This window comes from Oncorhynchus keta, chromosome 22 (assembly GCF_023373465.1).
Source record: "Oncorhynchus keta strain PuntledgeMale-10-30-2019 chromosome 22, Oket_V2, whole genome shotgun sequence".
In the NCBI taxonomy this organism is placed as follows: Eukaryota; Metazoa; Chordata; class Actinopteri; order Salmoniformes; family Salmonidae; genus Oncorhynchus; species Oncorhynchus keta.
In genome coordinates this window covers 1,748,383-1,772,134 of record NC_068442.1, presented here as the reverse complement: position 1 = coordinate 1,772,134, position 23,752 = coordinate 1,748,383, and the positions used below count along the sequence as shown (strand labels likewise).

Here is a 23,752-nt window from a genome sequence, read left to right as displayed (position 1 = left end):
TCAGGATTGAGGGAAGGATGAACGGAGCAAAGTGAGATCCATGATGAAAACCTGCTCCAGAGGGCTAAGTGCCTTAGACTGGGGCGAAGGTTCACCTTCCAACAGGACAATGACCGTAAGGACAAGTCTCTGAATGTCCTGGAGTGGCCCAGCCAGAGCTCGGACTTGAACCCGATCTAACATCTTTGGAGAGATCTGAAAATAGCTGTGCAGACACTTCCCATCCAACCTGACGGAGTTTTAGAGGATCAGCAGAGAAGAATGGGAGAAACTCAAATACAGGTGTTGCGACAAGCTCATACCCAAGAAGACTTGAGGCTGTAACTGCTGCCAAGTGCTTCAACAAAGTACTGAGTTAAGGGTCTGAATACTTATGGAAATGTGATTTTTTTTCTCCCCAGTTTTTGTTTAAATACACCTTCAAAAATGTCTAAAAACATGTGGAACAAGTCAAGCAGTCTGAATACTTTCCGAATGCACTGTACATACAAAGTTAAGTCTCTAAGTCAAACGGGGTGACAGATATGAGCATTGAAGTGAGACCGCGTATAACAGCAACCCCTTATAGGCCAATCTGTGGCATTATTTTTGACCAAGTTACTTACTCATGGCCTCTAGTCTGTGTGCCAAATTTGAAAAGTTGCCAATCCATGCTTGAATGATTTATTAAGTCAAGGAACAATTATTCATAGAATAAAAATAGGTTTTGCTTTGCTGTGAAACCCTAATAAGTGATTAGTAGGTCTGCAGGTCTGAATAATCTGTTATGATTGATTGCCCATTACTTTGAGCCAAGGGCAAAATTGTGGTGCAGATATTGCTTAGGAAAAACAGTAGGCAGGGTGTCCAGGGGGTCCTCTCCTGGAATTTAACATCTTAAAACTAATTTCCTGCAATTCTACAGTTTGACATGACTTACTTTGCTTCTTTTGAGGGGTATAAAGAGTGGTATTTTGAAAACAGAGTATGAGGGCTCCCAAGTGGCACAGTGGTCTAAGGCACTGCATCTCTACAGATCCTGGTTCGATTCCAGGCTGTGTCACAACTGGCCGTGATTGGGGGTCCCATAAGACGGCGCACAATTGGCCCAGTGTTGTCCGGGGTAAGTTGTCATTGTAAATAAGAATTTGTTCTTAACAGACTTGCCTAGTTAAAGGTTCTATTAAAAATTAAAATGAAGTTTAAAAGTTCATATTCATATCCAAATAATGGTGTTGACTCATTCTATACTCGTATTGGTGGCCAAAGAATAAATTAGAGAAACTTTTTTTTTTTTTTTTTTTTACAAAACCCCACCTCAAACAAATCACTTGCATTTCCTCCTGAGGAGCTGTCCAATCATACGGGTAAACTCCCACACCATTCCAACATAGAAAAGCTTCTTTTTTAAAAACATACTTAATTCCAGGACAACTATTTAAGTCATATTGTAGTTAATTATAGGCCGTACATCTGGAAACACTGGACAGTTACTGTGAACCCAGTTGACCAACAGCAAGGGATTAAATAATATAAGAAATAGTGTAACAGCAGGTGAGAGTGGCATTTGCTACATTGTCATTAATTGCAAAACTCGAATGACATGGTTGAACTGAGGATACACCAGGACTCAAAACAAAAAGTCCTGCGGATCACGTAAAGGCCACAACTTTGGTTTAAAAGCCTTCAGTTGTGATATTCAACTGAATACGCTACATTTGGCAAGCCTTCCGACTCGCGATGCCCGGGTGTTTGAGCTAATGCGCAGAAGCATCACAACGTGTTTTGAGGAAAAAGGTCACGAACTCTGACCCTGCCTGAAGCAGGAGCAAAAGACAGAAAAATAACATTAATTTATTACCTAGACAATCAGCGTACAACAAGCAGAGCAGGTAAGACAACTGAATTGTGCGCGAAAGCTGCCATGAAAAAACGTCATGCATCACATAATGAAGAATACATTTGCCAAGCCAGCAGCCCGAGGGAAAGCTGCCATTAGCTAACGTAGCTAGTTCGTAGACTTTGCTATTGATTCCGGACCAAGAGTGCATCAAAACCGGCAAGTAATGAGATATCAAAACCATACCGATACTCGGTGTTATTTGGCGACAGTGTAGTTAGCTAGCTCAAACAAATCGATATTCGCGTGCCAGTTATTAGCTAAAACGTGTATGCTAGCAAGCGTGCTAGCTGTGAATCCTGTAGGAGAATGCTAACTAAAATTACCTAGCGCGAAGAAATTAGGTTCGATTGCCGAAGCTGATGTTCAAATTTGAAACCCAGCTAAATGTTCGTTTGTATTAGACCAACAACAATTTGAAACGGTTCCAAATTGATTTTCAATTGCTCGCTAACGTTACATTTGTGCGTTCTTATTCCTTGTTGTCAACCGCGAAGTCCCGCCACTCGCTGGCTGCGTTTTGGTATGGGCCTTGAACCCTAGCGTGCTTTAACCCTTCAATGTTGACCTTTCACCTACAGGAAAAGAAATACCTTTATCTTCCGTATCGATTTTAAATAGTTAGCAACTAGATCAGAGCGTGTTTGTTGTACTTACAACCATCTATATTAATGTAAGGCTAGTTTAACGAACTACATGCTGTGTGATATTTCTCAGCTTGGTGAAGACGGCCAGAAATGCAGATACCAAGCATGCGAGGCCGTGCAATTATACCACGATGTGTCCCATAGTTAGCTAGTGGGCTAGCATGCACATTCCGAGTTGATCAACCCCTAACGTTGTTACTCTCACGAAGTTAGGTCAAAACAAAAATAGTCTGTACTAGATTGACTAACCCTCCTGTTTTCTCACACCTAGCTCGCTTCCTGCATAGGAAATGGGCAGGCATTTCAAAAACATGTTGCTTGCTAAGCTAGTAAAACGGACCCATATTCACTAACAAATGTAACGTTCGTTATTGTTGTTGGCAGGGCAAACCCGTTTTGGTTATTTCTGTTATGATCCAAATAAATCACAGCTCGTTTTTGGACTCGTTTTACCGGATTAAGTAGAATGCAATTGGAAATGAATGTTCAAAGTTCAATGTCTATATCTAGAATGTAAGTTGACAAGACATTTTGATAAATATCCTAATGTCAAACCGCAGTTTGTGTCCAAATCTATGACCAATATGCAGAAACGGATTTCATGTTTAGGTTTCAGAATATCAATCTACACATGTGCCACAACAATAACAATATTACTTGTATTTGTGTTTTTGTTTAAAAATGAAGACCTTATAAACTGCACACACTCCGAAAACCCAGTTTTGACAAGTGGCAGTAAATCACTCATAGAAATGTGCTTTTTACATCAACTGGTTAGAGGACAACCTTAAGAACACAGTCATCTTGTAATTTCGTTTTTTAAAATTCAAGTGGGTCTCCAACGCGGTAGGCTAAGTGTAACGCAACACTTCTTTTGTTAATCCATCGATATGAGGTTGAAATCAATAGGACAGGAGGCAAACGTTTGGGGTGTAGCACTGTTTAAACTAACACTATTCAAAGGCCACAATGAAACTTGGAATAACATCTACTCGGTTGTTTAGAGGAGACCTTTAGGAGGCTTATCTTCACTGAACAAAAATGTTACTGCAACAATTTAAAAGATTTTAATGAGTTATAAATGGAAGGAAATCAGTCAATTGAAATAAATTCGTTAGGCCCTCATCTATGGATTTCACATGACTGGGAATACAGATATGCATCTGTTGGTCAGAGATACCTTTAAAAAATAGGTAAGGGTGTGGATCAGAAAACCCAGTCAGTATCTGTCTGACCACCATTTGCCTCATGCAGCGCGACCCATCTTCTTCCCTTAAAGTTGATTGTGGCCTGTGGAATGTTGTCCCACTGGCTGTATGAAGTTGCTGGATATTGGTGGGAACTGGAACACACTGGTGTACACGTCTATCCAGAGCATCCCAAACAGGCTCAATGGTATGCAGGCCATGGAAGAACTGGGACATTTTCAGCTTCCTTGCGACATTATCATACTGAAGCAGGAGCAGGAAGCTGAAGCAGGCCTCAGGATCTCGTCACAGTATCTTTGTTCATTCAAATTGTCATCTATAAAAATGCAATTGTGTTTGTTGTCTGTAGCTTATGCCTGCCCATACCATAACCCCACCAAGGGGCACTCTGTTCACAATGTTGGTATCAGTAAACTGCTCTCCCACACATTGCCATACACATGGTCTGCGGTTGTGAGGCCGGTTGGACATACTGCCAAATTCTCTAAAACTCAGTTGGAGGCAGCTTATGGTAAAGGAATTAATATTAAATTCTCTGGCAACAGCTCTTGATGGACATTCCTGTAGTCAGCATGCCACTTAAACGCTCCCTCAACTTGAGACATCTGTGGCATTGTGTTGTGACAAAACAACACATTTTAGAGTGTCTTTTTATTGTCCCCAGCACAAGGTGCACCTGTGTAATGATAGTGCTGTTTATTCAGCTTCTTGAAATGCTACACCTGTCAGGTGGATGGCAACCAACTTTAAGGTGCATTACTGCCACCAACTGGACTGGAGTGTGTGGATCTTGTTCATCGTTCAATCACCAACGTGATGCTTGTAAAAACCAATGAGTCGATGGGAGAGGCAGGACTTGCAGCACACCAAGCGTCTAAAATAGAACCAAGTTCTCAAGTGACTGTTGACGCATGTGTAGGGCTGTTACAGTGACCCTATTACCGCCACACCAGCGGTCAAGAGTCATGACTGCAGTCAAATTCCACATGCTCAAGCTTTGATGCTCATTAGCAGCCTACCAAACTTGCTAACTGCCTGGTACTCAGCACTCTATTGTCCCGCTAATCACTCTCACTGCAATGCAAATGTGATCTAAAATCAAATCAAACACTTCATGAGAGCCCATGAGCTCATGTTGTGCAACATTCTATAGGCTATGCAATAGAATGAGAAAACAAAGTTTTGATGGCCTCTATTAAAAAGAGGATCCCATCATCTTTCTATAGGCTAGACCTACTATATTGATTTATTTCTCAACTTTCCTAATATTAAGCACATTCCTTTGCTTTACAACAGGTACAACTGACTAGTTATCCCCTTCTCTTTCTGCTGTTCTGAGACAAAATGGTCCATTCTAAATTGAAACTCATTTCACAGATATAGTATATATAAAGGCTCGCTTCGAGGCAAGCAACACTGAAGCATGCACGAGAGCACCAGCTGTCCAGACAGATTACCTTGACGTGTACTCAAAGCATGCGCGGACCAACTGGCAAGTGTTTTCGCTGACATTTTCAACCTCTCCCTGACCGAGTCTGTAATACCTACATGTTTCAGACCACCATAGTCGCTGTGCCCAAGGAAGCGAAGGTAACCTGTCTAAATGATTACTGCCCCGTGGCACTCACGTTGGTAGCCATGAAGTGCTTTGAAAGGCTGGTCATGGCTCACATCAACACCATCCTCCTGGACACCCTAGACCCACTCCAATTTGCATACCGCCCCAACAGATCCACAGATGACGCAATCTCAATCGCACTCCACACTGCCCTGTCTCACCTGGACAAAAGGAACACCTATGTGACAATACTGTTCATTGACTACAGCTCAGCGTTCAACACCATAGTGCCCACGAAGCTCATCACTAAGCTAAGAACTCTGGGACAAAACACCTCCCTCTGCAACTTGGACTTCCTGATGGGCTGCCCCCAGGTGGTAAGAGTAGGTAACAACACATCTGCCACACTGATCCTTAACACTGGGGCCCCACAGGGGTGTGTACTTAGTCCCCTCCTGTATTCCCTGTTCACCCATGACTGTGTGCCCAAACACGACTCCAACACCATCATTAAGTTTGCTGATGACACAAAAGTGGTAGGCCTGATCACCGACAACGATGATACGACCTGTAGGGAGGAGGTCAGAGAACTGGCAGTGTGGTGCCAGGACAACAACCTCTTCCTCAGTGTGATCTAGACAAAGGAGCTGATCGTAGACTACAGGAAAAGGCAAGCCGAACAGGCCCCCAAAAATCCAGAGCTTAAAGAGTTTAACGTTCCAAACTATTATGGTCCAAACATCACAAAACAGCCGTGAAGAGGACATGACAAAACCTTTTCCCCCTCAGGAGACTGAAAATATTTGGCATGGGTCCCCAGATCCTCAAAAGGTTCTACAGCTGCACCATCGAGAGCATCCTGACCAGTTGCATCATCGCCTGGTATGGCAACTGCTCGGCATCTGACCATAAGGCACTACAGAGAGTAGTGCGAATGGCCCAGTACATAACTGGGGCCAACCTCCTTGCCATCTAGGACCTATATAATCGGTGGTGTCAAAAGAAAGCCCGTAAAATTGTCAGAGAGTCCAGTCACCCAAGTTATAGACTGTTTTCTCTGCTACCGCACAGCAAGCGGTACCGGAGCGCCATGTCTATGACCAAAAGGCTCCTCAACAGCTTCTACCCCCGAGCCACAAGACTGCTGAACAATAAATAAAATCACCACCGGAAAATTTACATTGAGTATCCCAGCACACTGACTCGGTACCGGTGCCCCCTGTATATAGCCTCGTTATTGTTATAAATTTTTTATTGTAGTCTGCTTGGTAAATGTTTTTCTTGAATATTAAATGAATACTCTTCTTGAACTGCACTGTTGGTTAAGGGCTTGTAAAGTAAGCACTTTTCACAGGAAAGTCTACAGTTGTTGTATTCATTTTCAATACAAATGAAGTTTGTTTTGTAGTTTTGTAGTCTGATGGGTGACAATATTAGCCTATCAGTTGTGAATGATTCCCAGCGCGTGCAGTAAGGCAAGAAACAGCGCATGCCTTCTTTTTTTCTTTTTTACAACTTTTCCAAATCATAGTCGTACACCTCATGTAGCCTAGCCCATAGACCTACCTATATGCTGATACGGTTTGTATCACAACTAAAGTGGTCAAATAACTTAAGCACATTTAATTTGCTTTACAGCCGGTGTAGAGCCTAACTGGCATGCAATTTAGGGAAGATCATTTTTACCACATTCACCTTTATAATAAAGCATTATGATTTATTATTAGCATTATTATAATAAAGCATACATAATCGCATTTGCGGTCACTTTTTTAGAAAAGTGTTTTCATTCTAATTGCATCTTGGAACGTTCACGCTTGTGTGCACATTGCTGCTCTTATAATGTGAAGAAATGGACCAGTAGTTTATCAACATTAAGCTAAATATTCTGATCTGTTTATTAGATTCCAAATTAAGGCAATGAGGCTATCACATCCCACAACTGTCCCAGAGTATGTTTGCAGTATTTATTTCAACATGTCAATTAAGATGATAGTATATGTCGCCCAATCACAAACCATTGCAACAATGACATCGTTTTCTCACTAATTTAACCATTTAGAGAGTTAAAAAATGCTCTCAAACAACGTTTTACCGGGCGCTCGACACTAGAGCTATAGTGTCTGTGCAGCAGCCTGAACATTTGACGTCCATAATTATGGTATGTAAGAATGTAGGCCTATGTTTGTCCTCTCATTGTATAGACCTGTTACTGGCCCATCCGTATGGCCTAGTACTAACTATATTGTGTCTATTTTGTGTTTTGCTATGATATTAATAAGCCCATTTGCTACACATCTCACTCTCTGAGAACTTGTTCTGATGCAAATATGTTTATCATCGATTTTCAATGCATACCCAGTAACTGAAACATTCCTTCCTACACAGTTTGATGTGCCTCCTTGGGGCTTTGATGTGAGCAGCAGCAGAAGGAAACAGAATCGGCGTCATGGACAGACAGACTCAGAGGATTCAGCTGGTGTCAGCTGATGGTGGCATGATGGGACACCGTATCCAGGTAGTGTAACGGACAAGTCATTTCCTGCTCTGAGACATGGCTGTGACCTCCACGTCTCAGGTTATCCCTTACCCCTAAACTATTGGTCAAGGCTATTATTAGTCAACATCCGCATGACTAGTACCTTCATATGACTTCAAGGTTAAACAATAGCAGAACGTACAGCATCAGGGTTAGATTCCAGACAGTATACTAACCCAACATAATTTGGCTGATGTATTTCTGTTATTCTCATATAAGTTGACTTGAATATTCTCCTCTCCTTTCCTTCCAGATTGTGACAGACCAGTCCACGGGCCAGAAGATCCAGATCGTCACTGCATTGGAGCAGGGTTCTGGTGGGAAGCAGCAGTTCATCCTGGCTAACGCAGACTACTCCACGGCAGGCAAGGTAATCCTAGCCAAACAAGAGGCCTCGTCCCCGGGCAAGGTGATCCTGGCGGCCCCAGACGGTTCAGGGGTAAATCAGCTGCTGTTTGCCTCCCCTGACCTGGCTGGCCAGCAGATCCAGGTAGAGGCCTCGGCCTGCACCACCAATATTCTAGTCTCTTACTACCTTCTATTCAGAATATTGCCATCCACAAAATTCTGGTTCCGCTAGCATAGATTAAAGCTACGATCTCTGATGAGTTTTTCAGTCAAACAACCGCCCGCCATTTGTTTTGGTATACAGCTGAGGGATGGGGTTAGGGAAATGTAACCCCTCTCAAATCATATTAGACAGCACTCTATATGCAAGGATTGACAGTCCATTTAGTCCAGTACAATGCTTAATCTGCGAGGGGAAACAGGCCCCGAGAAGTATCTTCGACATCTGATATGAATGCCTCTTTTGCTTTTTGTGTGCGTTGTATTTCCAGTTTGTGACAGAAGGGTCAGACCAGGCCCTTTCCAAGCCCGTGGTGGAGTACTGTGTGGTGTGTGGAGACAAGGCCTCAGGTAGGAATGAAATGCACTTGAACTCGTCTGACCCTTCTTGAACTCTCTCTTCTCGTTGTGTGACTGATCCTGTCCCCCTCCCCCCTCCCTTCTCCTTGCCCAGGTCGTCACTATGGGGCAGTGAGCTGTGAGGGCTGTAAGGGTTTCTTCAAGCGCAGCATCAGGAAGAACCTGGTTTATACATGCCGGGGGTCCGGAGAGTGCGTCATCAACAAGCACCACAGGAACCGCTGTCAGTACTGCAGACTTCAGCGCTGCATGGTCCTGGGCATGAAACAGGACTGTGAGTACCTGCCCCAATCACTTACTGACGTTCACATAGGTATATAATGTTAAACAAACATGCTTCTCTAACATGTAATTTAAGAAATGGTGTCAGTTTGTCAACATCTGCAATGTTCCACAATGCCCTGTGTTGTTGCTAGTCCGTATGTTTGAGGGGATCAGTTTGAGCAAAGTGGAGGTATTGATCACATAAAAGGCTGTTTTACACACCCACTCTAAGAACCCAAATCATCTGATTTCATTTATATATTCCAATATTTCTTTGACTGTCCACATAGTAGCACACAGTTGCAATGCTAAATTCCTGTCACTTTTACATTTTGGGATGGTTTTCATGATAAAGGCATGTCATGTGCAAAAAAGACACTTCCGAGCAATTATTTTTAGATCTGAGCGTTAAAAGGCAGAGGTCGCATATGGAGGAACAGTTTTGTATTAGGATTCAGATCTACTAAAGCCTTGTTCACATTGGCAGTTTGAAGTGACTCAAAACATTTATTTTCCATATCTGATTTAAAATCTGTTCTTTTTTTCTGCGGTCTGAACAGCCAAAAAGCACATGGAATTAGATATTTCAAGCCACATTTCAAACCACATTTGAAGGTGGTTTGAAATCAGATTCCTGGCCACGCGACTTGTCTGAACAGTCAACTCTGATTTATTTGACTGTTATTTGGCATATCTTGTTGCTTTCTAGCTATGCTGTTGACAGTTTTGACAAAAACGTGTGGTAGTTAACTAGGATGTTAATTGTTTACAAACAAATGAGTGAATGTGCTAAACAGCTAGGCCTACCTAGCTAGCTAGTTGACTGCTGTGGCTAGCCAAAAAGTTGGATCATCTTATCCTTTGAAACTTTAAAAGCGTTCTTACACTATGATTTTTAACACTCAAAGCAACTGGGAAATGTCCATGGCTGGCATTGTTGTCACCGTAGCTTGATAACTTCTGAGTGATAGGAAGCACGAGCACCACCACCAATCAGCCTACACCACTGCGCACACATCCATCGTTGCTATGACAACTAGCATAGACATAATATGTCAGCAAATGACGACTGTCTGAACACACCAACATCCTGTTTGGTCACTTGTAACTTGCTGTTTGGATAGTCAGTATTCAAAAATAGATTTGTAAAACGAAACTTATAAGCATTATGGCCTGCAGTTTGAACAAAGCTTTAGACAATTTATTACTCAGATTCCATGTGTTTTTTTTGGTTCGTTTGCTGTTTACACATTAAGAAAATATCAGATATGCAAATGAATTGGCGGAAGATCTGAATTTAGCTGCCTGTGTAAACATAAGATAAACAGCCATAATTAGTAGTTATTTGGGATGGAAGGTGACTTGTAAATCACTGGTTCTGTGTAGTCCGACTGCAATGTAGTCGATCACAAAATGCACATAAGCATGGCGGATTAAAGTTAACTGTTCTCTTCCTCTCTCTCAGCCGTTCAGTGTGAGAGGAAGCCGGTGGAGGTATCCAGAGAGAAGTCTATCAATTGTGCTGCATCTACGGAGAAGATCTACATCAGGAAGAACCTGTGTAGTCCTCTGGCTGCCACGCCCACCTTCGTCACAGACAAGGAAACCGCCAGGTACTACAAGGAGACAGCCAGGTACTGCAGCTGGCTTAAGGGCCCCATCACATTGAGCAACGCAGCATACAATTATAAAACCAACTCTTATGTATTTCATTTGGGAAGTTGGTTTGGAGTGGTGGAATATAGGCGCATGAGGTCACACCAAACACAGCCTCAAAAGGCACAGGGTACATACTCCACCGTAAGCTCTGTGTGGGATGCGTTACCAGTGTGTGTGAGCCCTAATTAATTAGTTGATGTGACTGATTAGCTGGAGTGGACACACCTGTGTTCCCATGTAGAAATCAGTCCATAAAGTCTACTCAGAGAGAAAGAGGTGAAGTCAAGAGGGATAACTGGTCCCAAAATCTGTCTTCTCCAGCAGGTGGCTTTTAAAAATATTTTTTTCCCACTCACCGAGCAATGAGTTTTTGTATGAAGAGGGTTGCATTTGGTTAACAAAAAAATATAATTGCTTATTTGCTACGCGTGGCTTATTTGATCAAATAGAAGTTCCGTAATGCTTAGGTTGCACAGATATAAGTAGGAAACGTGACAACCAGGCAACTTTGGCAAAAAAAACTACTTTTCACGCGTATCTGCCCTCTGACTACCCTCCATTTTTTTTTTAAAGACATTTCTTTTTGTTGTTAGAGTGGCCACTTGAGTATCTGAGAAAACTAACCACTGCTTCACAGTCTCAATCGTTCCTAATTGGACCTCCAATTCATCTGCACCGATTGGAAAATACTTCGCAGGGGAAAACAATAGGGTGGAAGCTCAACATTGGCTGAGTTTAGACAGGCAGCCCAGTTCTGATATTTTTTTCAATAATTGGTCTTTTGACTAATCAGATAAGCTCTGAAAAAGATCTGATGTGAACAGATCTGATGTGATTGGTCAAAAGACTCTAAACGTATCCAAAATAGGCAAGCTTTCAACCTTTTTTCCAGATTAGTGTAAATGAAGAGGATGGTTAGGGTAAACGGAATGACTGCATAGCCATTTGGCTGCATTTATACAGGCAGCCCAATTCTGATATTTTATCGGTCTTTTGACCGATCAGCTCTTTTGTTATTAATTGGGCAAAATATCCGAATTAGGCTGCCTGTGTAAACGCACCCTTCGAGATCTCTGTGAGATTAGATGGTAGAATTGAAGTGTTTGTGTTTGCAGATCAACTAGTTTGCTGGAGTCGAGCATGCTCCTCAACATCCAGCAGCCATTCCCCAAGCTGGAGAATACCATCCTGCTCCCGACATCCCCTGAATCGGTTAGTAACTGCAGCACACGTGAGGGGCACAATATACAAATTAATTTAATTTCATAGTAAACTCGATCCACCCGTGGGCTAAACTCATCTTTTTGAGTTTTTTAAATGCTATTTTTTTAAGGACACATACAAAGCATACATACCACAGAGCCAAAAAGTTAAATGTAGTATGTAAAAAGCCACCCTCCCATTGCCTTCAGAAATTATTCATACCCCTTGACTTATTCCACATTTTGATGGGTTACAGCTTAAATTCTAAATGGGTAAAATAGATTTGAGATATTTCTGTATTTCATTTTCAATAAATTTGCAAAGCTGTTTAAAAACATGTTTTCATTTTGTTATTATGGGGTATTGGGTGTAGAAAAAAAATATATATAATGAATTTTGAATTCAGGCTGTAACACAACAAAATGTGGAATAAGTCAAGGGGTATGAATACTTTCTGGAGGCACACTATAAGTGAAGACCATCTCTTCCAGGGCAATAGGAGACACCGTATTTATATTTGTACTCGCCCGCGGGCCGGAAGAATCATGTCCAAACCAATTTACGATTGGACAAATTGCGGGTGCATAGAAATACTATTTTAAAGTTCGGTATGAGTAGTCTTCCTACGTCTTTCCCTCTATGTAATTGTTAATTTTATCAGGGGAAACTGCAGTTTTATTGACACCGCACTATGGATTTGTTCCCGATAGCCAGAAAGGAAATTCAGTCGTGACAATAGATATTCTGCCGGTTAAAGCAACTGGGATGTTAGTCTGTGATGAGGTCTGATTGAACCGATTTGAGCATCCTGTTAAAGTTTCAGGCAAGGGTTTTATCTAAGGAAGGAAATATATCTATTCACAAATATTTAAAATGGCAAATGATTGGGACTCCATTATTAATAGTGGTGCTGATTCTCCCTTGTGCCTCTCCATAGAATGACCCATGTCAGGGTGACCTGAGCACCCTGGCCAACGTGGTGACATCGCTGGCTCACCTGAACAAGGCCCGGGAGATGAGCGACATTACAGACGGCAATGACCTAATGGGTGTGGACGACACCCTTAGCAACGGAGACAGCTCAATGACGGATCTCCAAGGAGACGAACAGACGGCCAGTGACATTACGCGGTGAGGAGATTTCTTATACAGGGTTTTAAAGCCACTTTCTGGAATTTCGTTTTATTCTCAGATCCCAGATTGTATCTATTTTTAACCCCCTGGAGTCGCTTAAATCAAAGTTACATAACAACAACAAAAAACATAAAAATCTGTCAGTTTAAATTGTGTTTTTTTTTTAAATTGGCTGCATCTCAAATCTATCGCATCCGCCAGTGTCGCACTTCCGCATCTGCGGTGAAAGGTGGCAGAGTTCGAGTGGTGTTTGTCAGACCACGATACATCTCTAAAATCGGCCTTCTTATGTAAATGTCTACAGTGTCTGTATGGTTTGACCTACGGGGGAGACTCACGAACACGATGGTGTTCTCCGTTTTGCTCTACGAGGAGACCCGTCCGAAGTCGGTACCGTTGATGTGCCGACTTCTGTTTGGTACTGTGAACCGTTTGGGCTATAAACTAATGGGACCCCACTGTGGAAAGGGGAGATTCTCACAAACACAATGGTGCTCTGTTTTGCTCAAGGATCACCACAAGTGTTACTGGACTCGTCTGAAGGTACCGTTTAAAAAAAAAAAAACGAATGGAAGTATGAAGGTAGTTTTGTTCCTACTCAAAAAAGGGGTTGAATATGTATAATAAAATAAATTATACAAAATATTTCCTGTTTTTTACATTTTATTTTGTTTTTACATCTTCTAGATTTAAGACGGACACTTCAAAACCTTGTTATTTATTTTGACTGTCCTTTTTGCCATTTATGAATGTGTTATTCAATGTGTTTCTATGGGCTTCAGTAGTAAAGGCCAAAATCTACCTACAATTCCAAATCAAATAGCTAAATGATCCATATTGTGGACATCTTAAAACAATTCCATATGTCAGCTTAACATCCCCCCTTTCCCAGCGTCTTTAAAGAATTTTAATAGGTAATATGTCATCTGCTTGGATTGAATTGACTATCAGCAGTGCTGATTTTAGAGGTGATAAATGTTCTGAGTGTATCAGAAGGAACTTAGGGGTTGTGTTTTCTGTATATCATGGGGCTCAAATTGAATTTTTTCCAGTCAAGGGCCATGTGGTTCCTGTGTTCCTGCCTCAGTTAATTAGGTTTCGTGCTGGTTAGATATTTCCTATCCCAAGATCTGTCAAGCTTGAAACTTGTTTTCCTTTCTGCAGTCTATTTCTGTATCACTTTCTGAACCTCAACACTAATAGACCTTTTTACCTCTAAGAAAGTAAAGACAATATAAGTACTTTTAGAGATGAATACAGTGCCTTCAGAAAGTATTTACACCCCTTTAATTTTTTTCTACATTATGTTGTTAAAGCCTGAATTTTAAAATGGATTACATTGAGATTTATTGGTCACTTGCCTACACACAATACCTCATAATATCAAAGTGGAATTATGTTTTTAATTTTTTTAAACAAATTAATAAAAAATGAAAAGCTGAAATGTCATGAGACAATAAATACGTGTTCAGGCCCTTTCTTATGGCAAGCTTAAATAAGTTCAGGAGTAAAACTGTGCTTTAACGAGTCTCATAGTAAGTTGCATGGACTCATTTTGTGTCCAATGATAGTGTTTAACATGATTTTTGAAGGACTATCTCATCTTTATACCCCACACATACAATATCTGTAGGATGCCTCAGTCAAACAGTGAATTTCAAATAGATTCAACCACAAAGACCAAGGACATTTTCCAATGCCTTGCAAAGAAGGGCATCTATTGGTAGATGGGTAAATTACACTTTGGATGGTGTCTCAATAAACCCAGTCACCACAAAGATACAGGTGTCCTTTCTAACTCAGTTGCCGGAGAGGAAGGAAACTGCTCCGGTATTCCACCATGAGGCCAATGGTAAAACAATTAGGATTTAATGACTGTGGTAGGAAAAAACTGAGGATTAATCAACATTGTAGTTACTAACTTCATTGACAGAGTGAAAATAAGGAAGCCTGTACAGAATAATTTTGTTTCCAAAACATGCATTCTGATTGCAATAAAGTAAATATAAATAAAGTATTACGAAAGTAATACTGCAAAAAATGTGGCAAAGCAATTAACTTTTTGTCCTGAATACAGTGTAATGTTTGGGGCAAATACAACACATTACTGAGTACCACTCCCCATATTTTCAAGCATAGTGGTGTCTGCATCATGTTATGGCTATGCTTGTAATCACTAAGGACTGGGGAGTTTTTCAGGATAAAAAAAATTAACTAAATGGAGCCAAGCACAGGCATAATCCTAGTGGAAAATCTGGTTGTCTGCTTACCCAGAAACGGGATGATTAATTCACCTTTCAGCTGGACAATAACCTAAAACATAAGGCCAAATCTGCACTGGAGTTGCTTACCAAGAAGACAGTGAATGTTCCTGAGTAGCCGAGGTAGATTTAGGTCAAAACTATGGCAAGACCTGAAAATGGTTGTCTAGTAATGATCAACAACCAATTTGACAGAGCTTAAATAATTTTTTGGAAGAATAATGGGCAAATGTTGCATAATCCAGGTGTTGAAAGCTCTGATTTACGCTGAAATACTTTTATGTAAATTAGATTTCTGTATTTAATTTTTACTAAATGTGTAAATATGTCTAAACATGTTTAGACTTTGTCGTTGAGGTATTGTGTGTAGAGAGTGATATAGAACATCTATTTGAATCAATTTTGAATTCCGGCTGTAACACAACAAAATGTGGAATAAGTCATGCGGTTTTGAGTAATTTCTGAAGGCACTACGTGTACTAGTTTGAACTGACTTGTTTGTGTGTGTGTGTGTGTAAAGGGCTTCTACACTACAGAGCCAAAACAGAGATGTACTGAGCTGGCCTGATTACACATCCACCATAATTGATGGAACCGTGCTGGAAAGGACAATGAGAAAATAAAACACCAGAGCCAGAAGTTTAAGTCTGCACTATAGTGTGAATCGAGCACTAATTTGTTGATTGACTTGTTTTGTTGTCTCGCTCTCCCACCTCACCAGAGCGTTTGACACCCTGGCCAAGGCCTTGAATCCTGGTGATGGCTCAGCGGGAGACTCTCTGGAGGCCACGTTGCAGTTGATGTCAGGGGACCAGTCAGGCCCTGTGGTGGAGCTGGAGGGGCCCCTTCTCTCAGACAGCCACGTCCCCTTCAAGGTGAGGTCCAGGGGCCATGCTCAAAAGTAGTCCACTATAATGGGAAAAGGGTGCCACTTGGGACGCTACCCTACTCAAAGGCCCAGGGGCTGACCATAACTTTAATCCATTTTTAAATCAGGTGTTATCTTAAAATGGAAATGTATTCTCAGTACGTCATAGAGTGCTTAAAGAATCAAGAGGCCCTGAACTCATTTGCTATGGCAACTTAATTTCCCTGCAGGGATTAATAAATATAATTCATTAATCAACTTTTTTAAATATATATTTTTAAAGTCTAATGTCTAGGCCCATTCTTTCTCAATCATGATGTCTCTTGCTCACGCTCTTTAGTTGATGATGCCTTTGCCCATGCCTGAGTACCTAAACGTGAACTACATCTGTGAGTCGGCCTCAAGACTCCTCTTCCTGTCCATGCACTGGGCGCGCTCCATACCTGCATTTCAAGCCTTGGGGTGAGTCCCTACCTACCTACTGCTCTCATTCTGTGTCTCTAATTCTCTTCCACTGAATTGGAAGATGTAAGTAAATGGAAGATGTAAGTATTCAGACCCCTTTACCCTTTTCACATTTTGTTACATTACAGCCTTATTCTAAAATGGATTAAATAAATGTTTTACCTCAACAATCTGCACACAATACCCCATAATGATGAAGCATAAACAGGTTTTTAGAAGTCTTTGCAAAACAAAACAAAATACCTTATTTACATAAGTATTCAGACCATTTGATATGAAACTTGAAATTGAGCTCAGGGTGCATCCTGTTTTCATTGATCATCCTTAATGTTTCTACAATTTGATTGGAGTCCATCTGATGTAAATTCAATTGATTGGACATGATTTGGAAAGCCCCACACCTGTCTATGTAAGGTCCCACAGTTGACAGTGCATGCCAGAGCAAAAAGCAAGCCGTGAGGTCGAAGGAGTTGTCCGTAGATCTCCGAGACAGGATTGTGTCGAGGCACAGATTTGGATAAGGGTACCAAAACATTTCTGTTGAAGGTCCCCAATAACACAGTGGCCTCCATAATTCTAATTCTTAAATGGAAGATGTTTGGAACCACCAAGACTCTTCCTAGAGCTATCCGCCTGGCTGAATTGAGCAATCGGGGGAGAAGGGCCTTGGTCAGGAGTTAACCAAGAACCTGATGGTCAGGTGTTCATGATGGTCACGCTCTGGAGTTCCTCAGTGGAGATGGGAGAACCTTTCAGAAAGACAACCATCTCTGCAGCACTCCGCCAATCAGGTCTTTATGGTAGAGGGGCCAGATGGAAGCCACTCCTCAGTAAAAGGCACATGACAACCCATTTGGAGTTTGCCAAAAGGCATCTAAAGGACTCTCAGACCATGAGAAACAAGATTCTCTGGTCTGATGAAACCAAGATTGAACTCTTTGGCCTGAATGCCAAGCGTCACGTCTGGAGGAAACCTGGCACCATCCCTACGGTGAAGGATGGTGTTGGCAGCATCATGCTGTGAGGATGTTTTTCAGCAGGAAGGACTGGGAGACTAGTCAGGATCGAGGCAAAGATGAACAGAGCAAAGTACAGAGAAATCCTTGATGAAAACCTGCTCAGGACCTCAACAGGACAATGACCCTAACCACACAGCCAAGTCGACGCAGAAGTGGCTTTGAGACAAGTCTCATAATGTCCTGGAGTTCCCCAGCCATATCCCGGACTTGAACCCGATCTAACATCTCTGGAGAGACCTGAAAATAGCTGTGCAACAACGCTCCCCATCCAACCTGACAGAGCTTGAGAGGATTTGCAGAGAAGAATGGGAGAAACTCCTCAAATACAGGTGTGCCAAGCTTGTAGCGTCATACCCAAGAAGACTCGAAGCTGTAATCACTGCGTCAACAAAGTACTAATTTAAAGGGTCTTGATAGTTATGTAATGGTGATATTTCAGTTTTCAAATTTAGCAACCATGTCTAAATACCTGTATTTGCGTTGTCATTATAGGGTGTTGTGTGTAGATTGGGGGGGGGGGACAAGTTAATCAATTTTAGAATAAGGCTGTGACGTAACAATATGTGGAAAAAGTCAAGGGGTCTGAATACTTTCCGACGGCACGGTATATGCAAACTGCCGTGTGTATCAGTCAGCCTTTTTCTTCCTACTGGCCAGAGCACCAAAATGGAAATGTATTATATTGCTGACAGGTGTCAACCTCTATGATTTTTAAATGCAGTGTATATTAATATATTCTCCATGCATGCATTTTAATAAATTAAATGCATCCTGTATTTCCCAGTGATATTGACACTAACCTGGTCAAGTCCTGTTGGAACAAACCGTTTGCCCTGTGCCTGGCTCGACGCTCCAACATTTCGAATGTTGTCTTTTCTCCATAGTGGTCTCGATAATGACATTAACCTGATGAAGGCGTGTTGGAACGAGCTGTTTGCTCTGGGCCTGGCTCAGTGCGCCAACGTTATGAATGTCGCCACCATCCTGGCTGCCATCATCAACCACCTGCAAACCAGCCTACAAGAAGGTACAGGAGGTGGATTGTACAAATGAATACATATTTATCACAGTGTTTACAATAATTGCCAGCAGATTTTTATCCAAAGCGCCTTCCAGTATGGAGAGTGTGATTTATGCAGCAAACATATTTCCAGGCTCAATTGATAAAAATCTGTCCTCCTCGTTGTCTTCTCTTTATCATAATCTGGACTGATTCGAAAAGAATTGACTGGGAAAAACAATATGGTGGAAGGGAAGCTCATTAGGCTAGCTTTCACCTGGTAATTTTTTGTTGTTGAAAGATCAGTGGATATGAAGGAGAGGAAGGATTCTAGACAAAGAGCCCCAGTGTCCTTCTCCAGTCTTCCTCTTCTGTTCATTCCCTGCCCCCCCCCTGCAGAGAAGCATCTGCTGAGTCAGAGCCACAGTAGGCTTTTTGTTGTGGGAAAACACGGGGGTGTTTATAGTATTTTAAATGATTTACGCTCCCCTGTTTCCCCCCCTATAGAGAAGCTGTCCCCAGAGCGAGTGAAGCTGGTGATGGAACACATCTGGAGGATGCAGGAGTTCTGTAACAGCATGGCCAAACTGTCCCCTGACTCGTATGAATACGCCTACCTCAAAGCCATCGTCCTCTTTAGCCCTGGTGAGTGTTGGCTGGAGAGAGTGATAAAGAGGGACTGATGCATAATGTAACTCGGTGTTGCAAAGAGTAATTGGTTACATTCCAGACAGTACAAAGCATCCATGGAGAGTGGGAAAAGATAGGAACTTTAGCGTTTTATGTGTTAGTTTTGAAATTAGTGCTGATGCACTATATGGCCAAAAGTATATCGATACCCCTTTCAAATTAGTGGATTTGGCCATTTCCGCCACACCCATTGTTGACAGGTGTACCGTTATAGGATGCAACCTTTCCAACAAGTCAGTTTGTTAAATTTCTGGCCTGCTACAGCTGCCCCGGTTAACTGTATGTGCTGTTATTGTGAAGTGGAAATGAAGCAACAACGTCTCAGCTGAGAAGTGAGAGGCCACACAAGCTCACAGAATGGGAACACTCACTGCCGAGTTCCATACTGCCTCTGGATGCAACGTCAGCACAAGAACTGTTCGTCAGGAGCTTCATGAAATGGGTTTACGTGGCCAAGCAGCCGCCCAAGCCCAAGATCACCATGCGCAATACCAAGCGTCTGCTGGAGTGACGTAAAGCTAGCTGCCATTGGAATCTAGAGCAGTGGAGACGCATTCTCTGGAGTGATGAATCTTGCTTCACTATTTGGCAGTCCGACGAACAAATCTGAGCCTGCAGATGCCAGGAGAATCCTACCTGCCCGATAGTGCCAACTAAGGTTTGGTGGAGGAGGAATAATGGCCTGGGCTGTTTTATAGTTTGAGCTAGGCCCCTTTGTTCCAGTGAAGAGAGATCTTAACGCTACAGCATACAATGACATTCTAGACGATTCTGTGCTTCCTATATCGACATGACAATGCCCCTGTGCTCAAAGTGAGGTCCATTCAGAAATGGTTTGTTGAGATCGGTGTGGAAAAACTTGACTGGCCTGCACAGAGCCCTGACCTCAACCTCCATCTAACACCTTTGGGATGAATTGGAATGCCGACTGCAAGCGAGGCCTAATCGCCCAACCTAAGTGCCCCAACCTCACTAATGCTCTTGTCGCTGAATGGAAGCAAGTCCCCTCAGCAATGTTCCAACATCTATTGGATAGCCTTCCCAGAAGAGTGGAGGCTGTTATAGCAGCAAAAAGGGAAACCAACTCCAAATTAATGCCCAGAATTTTGGAATGAGATGTTCGACGAGCAGGAGTCTACCTACTTTTGGCAATGTAGCGTAAATGACAAACTGTTGCATGACTTGACTCACTTCCATGAAAAATGTTGTCACACGATTACGTTCATTGGGCCAACCTCCTGGACACAGATTATGCCTATATATTTATTTAGAATTTAAACCAAATATTTTTATACATATATTTTTTTTTACTATTAAGCTTGTTCAATGGTGAGTCTGTCCCCATGCAGTAACACGGCGAATAGGTGCTTGCCCCTTCTTAGTGTAGTTAGGTGCTGCCCTTCAGACAACAGTTCCCAGATCCTCAGCAAACTATTTAAACTAAAGAAAGTACACTGGACCATGACTCCCCATGGATTTGCTGTGTACATAAAAGGGAGAGTTATTATAAATGCGGAGTTGCACCCTTTCCTTTTGCTTAATCTACTTGTTCTGCGTCTTTGCCAAGAACTATACTGAACAAAAATATAAACGCAACCATTTCAATCATATGTGGAAATCAGTCAATTTAAATAATTAATTAGGCCCTTATCTATGGATTTCACATGACTGGGAATAAAGATTTGCATCCCGTTACCTATACCTTAAAAGAAATGTGCCTCACATTGGGCTTTAGGATCTCATCACGGGATTTCTGTGCATTCAAATTGCCATCGATTTCTAAAATGCAATTGTGTTCATTGTCTGTAGTTTATGCCTGCTTATACCACAACCCCAATGCCACTATGTTGACATCAGCAAAACGCTCGCCCACATGACGCAATACTACACGTGGTCTGCAGTTGAGGCCAGTTGGACGTACTGCCAAATTCTCTAAAACGACGTTTGAGGCGGCTTATGGTAGAGAAATGAACATTTAAATTATATGGCAACAGCTCTGGTGGACATTCTTGCAGTCAGCATGCCAATTGCTTGCTCCCTCGACGCTTGAGACATCTGTAGAATTGTGTTGTGACAACTGCACATTTTAGATTGGCCTTTTATTTTCCCCCAGCACAAGGTGCACCTGTGTAATGATCATGCTGTTTAATCAGCTTCCCGATATGCCACAGCTGTCAGGTGGATGGGTTATCTTGGCAAAGGGGGGATGTAAACACATTTGTGCACAACATTTGAGATAAATATTTTTTTTGAGCGTATAAAGAATTTCTGGGATCGTTTATTTGAGTTCAAGAAACATAGGACCAACACATTTACATACGTTTTATTTTTGTTCAGTGTATAAAAGACAGCAGTGAAATAGAAACATGTAGATAGTCAGTGAAGGTTGTTTGGTACCATGGTGATTGTCTGATGCGGTACCGTTCCTTTTGTTTAATGAACTTGTTCTCTGTGTGTGTGCATGCTATAGACCACCCAGGCATTGACAACACCTTACAGATCGAGCGGTTCCAGGAGAAGGCTTACATGGAGCTACAGGACTATGTTACCAGGACCTACCCAGAAGACTCCTATCGGTCAGTAACTCGCTACATTCTACCACTAAATCCAACTATAACATCATTTACTCGATTATTCATCTTCCAATTCTGTTTCTCGGCCACTGTTTTTGCCTCCCTCGATTAAATTGTCAAATTCGAATGCTTTCCTGCCTTCAATTATAAGTGATTTATTGGCATGACATGCACATGAATATTATTGCCAAAGCAAAGATCCATAACATTCTAAAATGTCTCTACCTGTCAGGTTATCCAAGCTGCTGCTGCGTCTCCCGGCCCTGCGGCTGATGAGTGCAGCGGTGACAGAGGAGCTGTTCTTCGCTGGCCTCATCGGCAACGTGCAGATAGACAGCATCATCCCGTACATCCTCAAGATGGAGTCCACCGACTACAACAGCCAGGTGGCCACTGGAGTCTGACCTTTTGACCTGACCCACTCCGACCTGGTCGCCACAGCAACCTAGAAGCGTCTCCTGGTCACCATGGCAACTTCACCTGCAGGCCAACTGTAGGGCTGTAGGTGAGCTTCCAAGGTAAAAATGCAGGGTCGTGTTCATTAGGGCACACCATTAGCAAAAAAACAAACATCTTTGGGAAGTTCAGATCGTGCCTCCCATGTTTTCTTTTTTTCCCCGCTCCATTTTGGACGGTTTTCTTTCCGTTTCGTACCTACTGAACACAACCCAGGTTGGCTGCATTGCTGTGTGTCCACCTCCCTAAACAGAATCTGAAGGTTTTCTCAATGGAATCAGATGACCTTCAATGCTGAAACAATCCTCTTCTTTGACAACCTGATTATAACTCAAGAAGGAAGACTGTAGTCCACACACACACACATACACATACAGCCGCCACGCCTAATGTTATCCTCAGCTTCAACAAATGAACTTTGAGTGAGTCAATCAAGCTTCGTAAATTGTGCTCTTTAGTAATGTACAGTACATTTACATATGTAGGATCAATTGTTGTTGCTGAGAATTTTCCTGCACAACAGGAAATGCAAACTTGTGTCTTCAGGGTTTAAAAAGGCTTCTGAAGTTTGTACTCTCCGCTTTAAAATGTCCGACTTGATTTGCCTTGACAGCATTTTTTAAAAATCAATCCCTACAGGTTTATTTTGTCCACATTATTCACATTTCCTGTTTCAGCCGGATTATTTTCCTGCTGTTGCAAACTGGCTCAAATTAAGATCCTTCATCTGTGTTCTTTATATCCCTTCATTTTGTGCTTCTGATCTCGTTTGTATTTTGATGAACGGACAGAGGAGCTGTTTTACTTTTTCCGAGTGCCCACCTCATCTGGTTTCAACATGCACTTGTATTATTCTTCCCCCCCCCCCCAAAAAAAAATTGGAGAAACTTTTTGTCAATGCTGGTTTGCCATGATGTGATCAGTTAAGGTTATAACCTTTATTGTATTTGTTTGCTAATCCGAAGGAAAAGGCTTGTAGCATGAGTCAACTCTTGTCTAACTTGGAACTCAAAGTATATCATGTATGTATGTGTAAATATGTATATAGAAATATGTGGAGAAAAAGCTATCATGGACAAAAGATGCTTATTACAAGAATTTTCAGCTTTTTGACATGTAAATGTAGTTGCTAAAACAATTGTCAAGTCATTTCAAAATAAAATGAAATTTCAATGGTCAATCAAATGTATTATAGAATTATTCATACTTTTCAATGATGGGGTGACCTTTTTTGATGACCACTTCAGTTGTAGCCTGGTTCCAGATCCGTTTGAGCTATTGTTACGAAACCAAGAACTAGCCTGCTAATATTGTTGCACTTGCTTTGTCTAGCGAACTTGGGCCTAGTCTGTAACCTGAATGTGTGCATTTGTGAGAAGTCAGCGTATGTGCCTTGGTGTTG

General features: G+C 41.9%; 1 protein-coding gene across 4 annotated transcripts; it reads left to right on the top strand.

Annotated features, from left to right (window-relative positions):
* The first annotated feature begins 1,569 nt into the window (after nucleotides 1-1,569).
* Nucleotides 1,570-23,535, top strand: LOC118400914 (nuclear receptor subfamily 2 group C member 1). Of its 4 annotated transcripts, none has more exons than XM_035797919.2 (14): nucleotides 1,570-1,871; nucleotides 7,681-7,810; nucleotides 8,085-8,321; nucleotides 8,671-8,749; nucleotides 8,853-9,032; nucleotides 10,488-10,635; nucleotides 11,797-11,893; nucleotides 12,822-13,015; nucleotides 16,001-16,154; nucleotides 16,488-16,609; nucleotides 18,516-18,658; nucleotides 19,139-19,276; nucleotides 21,792-21,897; nucleotides 22,127-23,535. In XM_035797919.2, the coding sequence occupies exons 2-14, from the start codon at nucleotides 7,742-7,744 to the stop codon at nucleotides 22,296-22,298; spliced, it is 1,839 nt and encodes a 612-aa protein (XP_035653812.1). In that variant the 5' UTR covers nucleotides 1,570-1,871; nucleotides 7,681-7,741; the 3' UTR covers nucleotides 22,299-23,535. The 4 variants fall into 4 exon arrangements, with proteins under 4 accessions (XP_035653812.1, XP_035653809.1, XP_035653815.1 ...); XM_035797916.2 differs by having other exon boundaries at nucleotides 10,488-10,656; XM_035797922.2 differs by having other exon boundaries at nucleotides 1,573-1,871; nucleotides 8,085-8,201; nucleotides 10,488-10,656.
* The last annotated feature ends 217 nt before the right edge of the window (nucleotides 23,536-23,752 follow it).